General features: G+C 62.8%; 1 protein-coding gene across 1 annotated transcript; it reads right to left on the bottom strand.

Moving 5' to 3' along the window:
- Window positions 1–402: 402 nt before the first annotated feature.
- Window positions 403–10,101, bottom strand: LOC138735314 (pre-mRNA-splicing factor ATP-dependent RNA helicase DHX16-like; the record flags this gene model as incomplete). Its single annotated transcript, XM_069883217.1, has 7 exons — window positions 9,870–10,101; window positions 7,545–7,771; window positions 6,103–6,256; window positions 5,136–5,192; window positions 4,763–5,017; window positions 1,976–2,203; window positions 403–591 (listed from the first exon to the last, which is right to left on the bottom strand). Coding segments are annotated over exons 1-7 (1,317 nt in total), but the record flags the coding sequence as incomplete, so codon positions are not given.
- Window positions 10,102–10,471: the final 370 nt, after the last annotated feature.

Genomic DNA, 10,471 nt, shown 5'->3' with positions numbered 1-10,471 from the left:
CTATCTACCCCCAGCACCCCCTCATTTGCCCCCCTCCATGCCCTCAGACCCCTTATCTGCCCCCATCACCCACCTCTAATCCCCCTATTTACCCCCTGCACCCCCCCATTTGCCCCCCTACCTGCCCCTCGGCCCCCTTATCTGCCCCCATCACCCCTCTCATACCCTCTAATACCCCTATTTACCCCCTGCACCCCCTCATTTGCCTCCCTACCTGCCCCCTGGCCCCCTTATCTGCCCCCATCACCCCATATCTGCCCCCATCAGCCCTCTAATACCCCCAGCCCCCCCTCATTTGCCCCCCTCCACGCCCTCAACCCCCATATCTACCCCCATCAGCCCCGTAATACCCCCAGCCCCCCCTCATTTGCCCCCCCCCAGCCCCTTTCCCTGCCCCCCCACCTCCTCGTGCAGGTACTGGGGGATCTGGGTGGTTTTCCCGGAGCCGGTTTCGCCCTCGATGACGAGGATCTGGTGCTGGGCGATGGCGGCCACCAGCTCGTCGCGGTACGGGAAGATGGGGAGGCTGCGGCGAACCTCCTGCGCCGTCTGACGCCGCCGCTCCGCCTCGGGCACCGGCGCCGGCACCTCCTGCGGGGACCGGCACCCCCTGTCACCCCCCAGGGGTCCCCAGAGCCCCCCAGCATCCCCTCGGGCCCCCTCAGTGTCCCCCGAGCCCTCATCGTCCCCTCAGGCCCCCTCAGTGTCCCCTGAGCCCTCATTGTCCCCTCGGGCCCTCTCAGTGTCCCCTGAGCCCTCATCATCCCCTCAGGGTCCCTTGAGCCCTCATCGTCCCCTCGGTCCCCTCGGTGTCCCCTGAGCCCTCATCGTCCCCTCAGGCCCCCTCAGTGTCCCCTGAGCCCTCATCGTCCCCTCAGGGCCCCTCAGTGTCCCCTGAGCCCTCATCGTCCCCTCAGGTCCCCTCGGTGTCCCCTGAGCCCTCATCGTCCCCTCAGGGCCCCTCAGTGTCCCCTGAGCCCTCATCGTTCCCTCAGGTCCCCTCGGTGTCCCCAGAGCCCTCATCGTCCCCTCAGGCCCCCTCAGTGTCCCCAGAGCCCTCATCGTCCCCTCGGGCCCCCTCAGTGTCCCCTGAGCCCTCATCACCCCCTCAGGCCCCCTCAGTGTCCCCTGAGCCCTCATCGTCCCCTCAGTGTCCCCAGAGCCCTCATCGTCCCCTCAGACCCCCTCAGTGTCCCCAGAGCCCTCATTGTCCCCTCAGGCCCCCTCAGTGTCCCCTGAGCCCTCATCGTCCCCTCAGGTCCCCTCAGTGTCCCCTGAGCCCCCATCGTCCCCTCAGGGCCCCTCAGTGTCCCCCAAGCCCTCATCGTCCCCTCAGAGTCCACTCAGTGTCCCCAGAGCCCTCATCGTCCCCTCGGTGTCCCCTGAGCCCCCATCGTCCCCTCAGGGCCCCTCAGTGTCCCCCGAGCCCTCATCGTCCCCTCAGGTCCCCTCAGAACCTCCTCCAGCCCCCCAAGATCCCTCTCATCACCCTCAGGACCCCCTCTAGACCCCCAGAATCCCTCGCTTCACCCTCTGAACCCCCTCCAGCCCCCCAAGATCCCTCCCATAGCCCTCAGAACCCCCTCCAGCCCCCAAAATCCCTCCTCCAGCCCCCCAGAATCCCTCCCATCACCCTCAGGACCTCCTCCAGCCCCCCAAATCCCTCCCCCAGCCCCCCAAAATCCCTCCCATCACCCTCAGAACCCCCTCCAGCCCCCAAAATCCCTCCTCCAGCCTCCCAGAATCTCTCCCATCACCCTCAGAACCCCCTAAAGCCCCTCAGGACCCCCTCCAACCTCCCTAAATCCCCCCCTCCATCCCCCAGGACCCCCTCCATCCCCCCAAATCCCTCCTCCAGCCCCCCACGATCCCTCCCATCACCCCAGAACCCCCTCCAGCCCCCCAACTCCCTCCTCCAGCCCCCCACGATCCCTCCCATCGCCCCCAGCACCCCCTCAGCCGCCCCCCCAAAAACCTTCTCCGGCTCGGTGCCCTTCATCTGCACGGCGCTAACGAACTGGATCATCTCGTCCTCCTCCAGCACGTAGTCGTACTCCTTGGAGGGCTGACGGCGCGCGGCGTCTCGCGCCCCGAACCGCAGCGAAGCCGCCCCGATGCGCTCCTCCTCCCATCGCCGCTGCTCGTCCCGCGGCGCCAGCCGCTCTTCCTCCCCTCCCGTCGCCTCCTCGCGCTCCGGAATCTTCTACGGGGGGGCAAGGGGGGGCAGCAAGAACAGTGAAACCGCTCTGGGGGGCCCCACAACCCCCAAAAAGGGGATTTGGGGGATGCTGGGGGCGATGGGAGGGATCTTGGGGGGACAAAGGGGGGATTTGGGGGATCCTGGGGGTGATGGGAGGGATCTTGGGGGGACAAAGGGGGAATTTGGGGGATGCTGGGGGCGATGGGAGGGATCGTGGGGGGACAAAGGGGGGATTTGGGGGATCCTGGGGGCGATGGGAGGGATCTTGGGGGGACAAATGGGGGATTTAGGGGATCCTGGGGGCGATGGGAGGGATCGTGGGGGGACAAAGGGGGGATTTGGGGGATGCTGGGGGTGATGGGAGGGATCTTGGGGGGACAAAGGGGGGATTTGGGGATCCTGGGAGTGATGGGAGGGATCGTGGGGGGATACAGGGGGGATCTGGAGGGCTGGAAGGTAGCTTGGCAGTAATTATCTGGGTCTTGGGGCGCCGGGGGGAGGATTTGGGGTGCTGGATGGATTCTGGAGCTGATAGGATGGATGTTAGGGCGTTGGTGGGAGCTTCTGGGGTGCCAGGAGGGGGATTTGGGGTGCTGGATGGATTCTGGAGCTGATAGGATGGACGTTAGGGCGTTGGTGGGAGCTTCTGGGGTGCCAGGGGGAGGATTTGGGGTGCTGGATGGATTCTGGAAATGATAGGATGGACACTGGGGTGCTGGTTGAAGGATTTGAGGCACCACGGGGAGAATTTGGGGTGCTGGATGGATTCTGGAGCTGATAGGATGGACGCCGGGGTGCTGGTTGAAGGATTTGAGGCACCAGGGGGAGAATTTGGGGTGCTGGATGGATTCTAGAGCTGATAGGATGGAGATAAAGGTGTTGGTGGGAGCTTCTGGGCTGCTGGGAGGAGGATTTGGGGTGCTGGATGGATTCTGGAGATGATAGGATGGACACTGGGGTGCTGGTTGAAGGATTTGAGGCACCAGGGGGAGGATTTGGGGTGCTGGATGGATTCTGAAGGCAATAGGATGGACATTAGGGTGCTGGTTGAAGGATTTGAGGCACCGGGGGGAGAATTTGGGGTGCTAGATGGATTCTGGAGGTGATAGGATGGATGTTAGGGTGTTGGTGGGAGCTTCTGGGGTGCCAGGAGGAGGATTTGGGGTGCTGGATGGATTCTGGAGGTGATAGGATGGAGATTAGGGTGTTGTTGGGAGTTTTGGGGTGCCGGGGGGAGGATTTGGGGTGCTGGATGGATTCTGAAGGTGATAGGATGGATGTTAGGGTGTTGGTGGGAGCTTCTGGGGTGCTGGGAGGAGGATTTGGGGTGCTGGATGGATTCTGAAGGCAATAGGATGGACATTAGGGTGCTGGTTGAAGGATTTGAGGCACCGGGGGGAGAATTTGGGGTGCTAGATGGATTCTGGAGGTGATAGGATGGAGATTAGGGTGTTGGTGGGAGCTTCTGGGGTGCCGGAGGGAGGATTTGGGGTCCTGGATGGATTCTGGAGATGATAGGATGGAGATTAGGGCGTTGTTGGAAGTTTTGGGGCGCCGGGGGGAGGATTTGGGGTGCTGGATGGATTCTGGAGATGATAGGATGGAGATTAGGGCATTGTTGGGAGTTTTGGGGCGCCGGGGGGAGGATTTGGGGTGCTGGATGGATTCTGGAGGTGATAGGATGGACGTTAGGGCGTTGGTGGGAGTTTCTGGGGTGCCGGGAGGAGGATTTGGGGTGCTGGATGGATTCTAGAGCTGATAGCATGGAGATAAGGGTGTTGGTGGGAGCTTCTGGGCTGCTGGGAGGAGGATTTGGGGTGCTGGATGGATTCTGGAGCTGATAGGATGGACACTGGGGTGCTGGTTGAAGGATTTGAGGCACCAGGGGGAGGATTTGGGGTGCTAGATGGATTCTGGAGATGACAGGATGGACGTTAGGGTGCTGGTTGAAGGATTTGAGGCACCAGGGGGAGGATTTGGGGTGCTGGATGGATTCTGGAGCTGATAGGATGGACGTTAGGGTGCTGGTTGAAGGATTTGAGGCACCAGGGGGAGGATTTGGGGTGCTGGATGGATTCTGGAGGTGATAGGATGGACGTTAGGGTGCTGGTTGAAGGATTTGAGGCACCGGGTGGAGAATTTGGGGTGCTGGATGGATTCTGGAGGTGATAGGATGGACGCTGGGGTGCCGGTTGAAGGATTTGAGGAACCAGGGGGAGGATTTGGGGTGCTGGATGGATTCTGGAGGTGACAGGATGGAGATGAGAGCGTTGGTGGGAGCTTCTGGGGTGCTGGGAGGAGGATTTGGGGTGCTGGATGGATTCTGGAGCTGATAGGATGGAGATTCGGGCGTTGGTGGGAGCTTCTGGGGTGCTGGGAGGAGGATTTGGGGTGCTGGATGGATTCTGGAGCTGATAGGATGGACACCGGGGTGCTGGTTGGAGGATTTGAGGCACCGGGGGGAGAATTTGGGGTGCTGGATGGATTCTAGAGGTGATAAAACGGCCAGGGAGGTGGCGGTTGAAGGCTTTGAGGCCCCAGGAAGGATTCGGGGGTCCCCACCTTGCCGCGCGTCTCCTCGGGGATGTGGTAGCGGTTGCTCTTCTCCAACTTCTCCTTCTCGCCGGCCCGTTTGTACTCGCGCGCCAGGTCCCGCACGCGGCGTTTGTAGCGGAGCTCGCGGCGCTCGGCGCCCGTCAGCGTCTCCTCCCCGAAGAGCAGCTCCTCGTCGGCGATTTCCGCCTCCAGCTCCTCCAGCTTCTCCCGCTCGCGCTTCGCCAGGTACTCGCGCCGCGATTTTTTCCGTAGTTCCGGGACCTGGATACGGGGAAGGTGGGAAAAAAGAAAAAAAAAAGGGTGGGGAGATCACAGGGGAGGATTCAGGATGCAACAAGAGCCCCCCCGGAGGGAGGTTTTGCTGGATTTTGGGGCTCACCATGGATTTTTGGTCTTCTTCAGCGATTTTGAGGCGTTTCTGGGCTTCTTCGTAAGCCTGGAGGGGGGGAAATGGGGTGAGGAGGGGGGGAAATGGGGTGAGGAGGGGGGGAAAGGGGGCAGGAGGGGGGGAAAAGGGGGGAGGAGAGGGGGAAAAGGGGGGAGGAGAGGGGGAAAAGGGGGGAGGAGAGGGGGAAAAGGGGGGAGGAGGGGGGGAAAAGGGGAGAGGAGGGGGGGAAAAGGGGAGAGGAGGGGGGGAAATGGGGAGAGGAGGGGGGGAAATGGGGAGAGGAGGGGGGGAAATGGGGAGAGGAGGGGGGGAAATGGGGAGAGGAGGGGGGGAAATGGGGAGAGGAGGGGGGGAAATGGGGAGAGGAGGGGGGGAAATGGGGAGAGGAGGGGGGGAAATGGGGAGAGGAGGGGGGGAAAAGGGGAGAGGAGGGGGGGAAAAGGGGAGAGGAGGGGGGGAAAAGGGGAGAGGAGGGGGGGAAAAGGGGAGAGGAGGGGGGGAAATGGGGAGAGGAGGGGGGGAAATGGGGAGAGGAGGGGGGGAAAGAGCGAGGAAACGGGGGCGAGGAGCGAGGAAACGGGGGCGAGGAGCGAGGAAACGGGGGCGAGGAGCGAGGAAACGGGGGCGAGGAGCGAGGAAACGGGGGCGAGGAGCGAGGAAACGGGGGCGAGGAGCGAGGAAACGGGGGCGAGGAGCGAGGGAAACGGGGGCGAGGAGCGAGGAAACGGGGCGAAGAGCGAGGAAACGGGGCGAAGAGCGCGGAAACGGGGGCAAAGAGCGCGGAAACGGGGGTGAAGAAGGGGAACCCCCCAAATTTCAGCATTAAAGTCGCCTCCGGCCTCCCCGCTCCCGCCCGGAGACACCAAATCGGAGGCAGAAGGCTGGGGAAGCGCCCCCAGATCCAGCCAGGGGCCCCCCCAAAGCGCTCAGCGGCCCCCCCCCGAGCCGTGGCCCTCACCTTGGCGTCGGGGCGGGGGCCGAGGTGGCGCGTGCGGTCGCGGTCGCGCTGGCGCAGGCGCTCGGCGAAGGCGTCGCGCTCCTCCAGGTCTCGCAGCCGCTCCCGCTCCGACGCCTCCCATTCCGCCTCCGGCTCCTCGGCGGGGGGCGCGGCCCTGGAAAATTGGGGGGCGCAGGGTTGGGGGACCCCCCAAACCCGCCCCCCCCCCCAACTCCTTGAAGCTCGAGAGGTTTCAAGGGAGCCTGAGGATGCGAAGGGCAAAATCCCAAGCGGATTCGGCATCCAGAGGGACCCCAAAAGCTCAGGGGACACCAAAGGGCAAGGAGGGACCCCTACGGGGCACCCTAAAATGCCAGGGAGCACCCCAATACTTACATTTACACTTATTTAATATTTAAGAACCTCTGGTGACTCCAAAGAAGAATCAGACACCCCCATAATGAAGAAATATTGATAATAAAAGAGGATCCCAAGAACTAAGGGGACAGGGGCACCCCTGGGGACCCCAAAACCCCTAGAAGTGGGGGGCAGAGCTAAAAAAGGACCCCAAGAACCAGGGGGGACCCCGATAATGGAAATAATCAGATATTAATAATGTCTGAGAAGCAAAGGGGACCCCGAGAACCAGGGGGGGACCCCAATGATGGAGAGAATCAGATACTAATAATGCCTGAGAAGCAAAAGGGACCCTCAGAATCAAGAGGGGACCCCAATGCTGGAGGGACCCCAAGGACCAGGGGGTACCCTGATGCTGGGGGGACCCCAAGAACCATGGGGGGACCCCAATAATAGAGAGAATCAGATAATAATAATGTCTGCGAAGCAGAGGGGACCCCAAGAACCAGGGGGGACCCCAATAATGGAGAGAACCAGATAATAATAATGCCTGAGAAGCAGAGAAGATCCTGAGAACCAAGAGGGGACCCCAATGCTGGAGGAACCCCGATAACCAGGGGGCACCCTGATGCTGGGGGGACCCCAAGAACCAGGGAGAACCCCAGTGATGGCGAGAACTACATAATAATAATGCCTGAGAGGCAGAGGGAACCCCAGGAACCAGGGGGGACCCCAATAATGGAGGAACCCCAAGAAGCAGGGGGGACTCTGATGCTGGGGGGACCCCAAGAACCAGAGAGAACCCCAATGATGGAAAGAACTACACAATAATAATGTCTGAGAGGCAGAGGGGACCCCAAGAAGCAGGGGGGACCCCGATGCTGGAGGGACCCCAAGAAGCAGGGGGCACCCGGATGCTGGGGGGACCCCAAGAACCAGGGGGAACCCCAATGATGGTGAGAACTACCTAATAATAATATCTAAGAAGCAGAGGGGACCCCAGGAGCCAGGGGGGACCCCAATAACGGAGAGAACCAGACACTAACAATGCCTGAGATGCAGAGAGCACCCCGAGAACCAAGTGGGGACCCCCTGAGGCTACTCACGGCGGGGCGGGGGGCTCGGGGCTGGCCTCCTCGGGCGACTCGGAGCGGCAGCGTTGGCGCAGGTGGCTCCGGCGCGGGGGTCGGGAGGCCGGGGCCGGCCCTGCGGCCTCATCGTCCTCGTCCTCGTCACTGTCCAGCAGGCGGTAGCCGCGGCCGCGCTGCTGCAGCTCCCGCGCCGCTCGCTCGGCCGCCCGCCCCGGGGGCTCCCGGGGGGCATCGCGGGGAACCTTGGGGGGGGGGAAAGACACACAGACAGCGTTAGGCCACGCCCCCATCGAGGAAGCCACGCCCCCATAAGACAGTCAATGTATTTAATGGTCAATTGGCCACGCCCCCTCCCGGCTGGCCACGCCCCCTCCCGGCTGGCCACGCCCCCTCCCGGCTGGCCACGCCCCCTCCTCCCACTGCCTGATAATAGAGGGAGCCTGAAATCTCGGGGGGGGGGGACCCCGATAATGGAGAGAGGGCTGAGAACCAATGATGGGGGTCAGGGGTTGACCTGAGAACTAGAGGGACCCCAAAAACCAGGGGGGGACCCCAAGAACCAGGGGGGGACCCTGAGAACACAGGGAGGAGTGAGAACTGGGGGGTCCCTGATGATGGGAGGGCTGAAATGAGAACCAGGGGGACCCCAAGAACCAGGGGGGACCCCGAGAACACAGGGAGGAGTGAGAACTGGGGGGTCTCTGATGATGGGAGGGCTGAAATGAGAACCAGGGGGACCCCAAGAACCACAGGGGACCCCAAGAAGAGAGGAAGGAGTGAGAACTGGGGGGTCCCTGATGATGAGGGGTTGACCTGAGAACTAGGGGGACCCCAATGATGGAAGGAGGACTGAGAACCGGGGGGGACCCCAATAATGGAGAGAAGGCTGAGATCCAGGGGAGACCCCAGTGATGGGGGGGTGACCTGAGTACCAGGGGGACCCCAATGATGGGGGGAGGCCTGAGAACTGGGGGGACCCCAATGATGGGGGGAGGCCTGAGAACCAGGGGGGACCCCAATGATGGGGGGAGGGCTGAGAACCAGGGGGGACCCCAATGATGGGGGGCCTGAACCGAGAACCAGGATGACCCTGAGAACCAGGGGGGACCCCAATAATGGGGAGAGGACTGAGATCCAGGGGGACCCCAATGATGGGGGGAGGGCTGAGAACCAGGGGGACCCCAATGATAGAGGGAGGACTGAGAACTGGGGGGACCCCAATGATGTGGGGAGGACTCAGAAAGGGGGGGATCCCAATGATGGGGGCCTGAACCGAGAACGAGGATGACCCTGAGAACCAGGGGGGACCCCAATAATGGGGGGAGGACTGAGAACCGGGGGGGGACACCCCAATGATGTGGGGAGGACTCAGAAAGGGGGGGGACCCCAATGATGGAAGGAGGACTGAGAACCGGGGGGGACCCCAATAATGGAGAGAAGGCTGAGATCCAGGGGAGACCCCAGTGATGGGGGGTGACCTGAGAACCAAGGGGACCCCAATGATGGGGGGAGGGCTGAGAACTGGGGGGGACCCCAATGATGGGGGCAGGGCTGAGAACCAGGGGGGACCCCAATGATGGGGGGAGGGCTCGGAAAGGGGGGGACCCCAATGATGGGGGCCTGAACCGAGAACCAGGATGACCCTGAGAACCAGGGGGGACCCCAATAATGGGGAGAGGACTGAGATCCAGGGGGACCCCAATGATGGGGGGAGGGCTGAGAACCAGGGGGACCCCAATGATAGAGGGAGGACTGAGAACTGGGGGGACCCCAATGATGTGGGGAGGACTCAGAAAGGGGGGGACCCCAATGATGGGGACCTGAACCGAGAACGAGGATGACCCTGAGAACCAGGGGGCACCCCAATAATGGGGAGAGGACTGAGATCTAGGGGGACCCCAATGATGGGGGGAGGGCTGAGAACCAGGGGGACCCCAATGACGGGGGGAGGGCTCAGAAAGGGGGGAACCCCAATGATGGGGGCCTGAACCGAGAACCGGGATGACCCTGAGAACCAGAGGGGACCCCAATAATGGGGGGAGGACTGAGAACCGGGGGGGGACACCCCAAAGATGGGGAGAGGACTCAGAAAGGGGGGGACCCCAATGATGGAAGGAGGACTGAGAATCGGGGGGGACCCCAATAATGGAGAGAGGGCTGAGATCCAGGGGGACCCCAATGATGGGGGGAGGGCTGAGAACCAGGGGGACCCCAATGACGGGGGGAGGGCTCAGAAAGGGGGGAACCCCAATGATGGGGGCCTGAACCGAGAACCGGGATGACCCTGAGAACCAGGGGGGACCCCAATAACGGAGAGAGGGCTGAGATCCAGGGCCGCACCTTGTCCCAGAGCTCCCTGGCGAAGGCCCTGACGCGCGGCTCCTCCACCCGCAGCGCCTCGGTGTCCCGCAGCCGCTCCAGCAGCTCCTCGGGGCTGCGGCTCCGCCGCGCCAGCGCCACCAGGAAGGCGGGGACGTGGCGGCCGCTCATGCCCAGCAGCTCCTGCAGCTCCCCGGACACCCAGCGCTCCAGCGCCGGGGCCGCCATGTTTCTTCTTCCTCCTCCTCCTCCTCCACCTTCCCGGCGTCCCCCGCGCCGCTCTGCGCATGCGCCTCAGCGCCCGGCGCGCCATTAGAATCGCTGGATCATGGAGTCCAACCATCCCCATCGATCACTGACCCGTGTCCCTCAGCACCTCGTCCTCCCGTCCCGTAAACCCCTCAGGGAAGGGGACTCGACCCCCTCCCCCTTCCAGCTCCCAACGACCCTTTCCAGGAAATATTTCATCCTGCTGTCCATCCTGACCCTCCCCTGGTGGAGCTTGAGGCTGTTCCCTCTCGTCCTGTCCCCTGGCCCTTGGGAGAAGAGCCCAGCTCCCTCCTCTCCACAACCTCCTCTCAGGGAGTTGGAGAGAGCAACGAGCTCTCCCCTCAGCCTCCTCT

The sequence above is a fragment of the Phaenicophaeus curvirostris genome, unplaced genomic scaffold, assembly GCF_032191515.1.
Source record: "Phaenicophaeus curvirostris isolate KB17595 unplaced genomic scaffold, BPBGC_Pcur_1.0 scaffold_692, whole genome shotgun sequence".
In the NCBI taxonomy this organism is placed as follows: Eukaryota; Metazoa; Chordata; class Aves; order Cuculiformes; family Cuculidae; genus Phaenicophaeus; species Phaenicophaeus curvirostris.
This window is presented reverse-complemented; position numbering and strand designations above follow the sequence as displayed.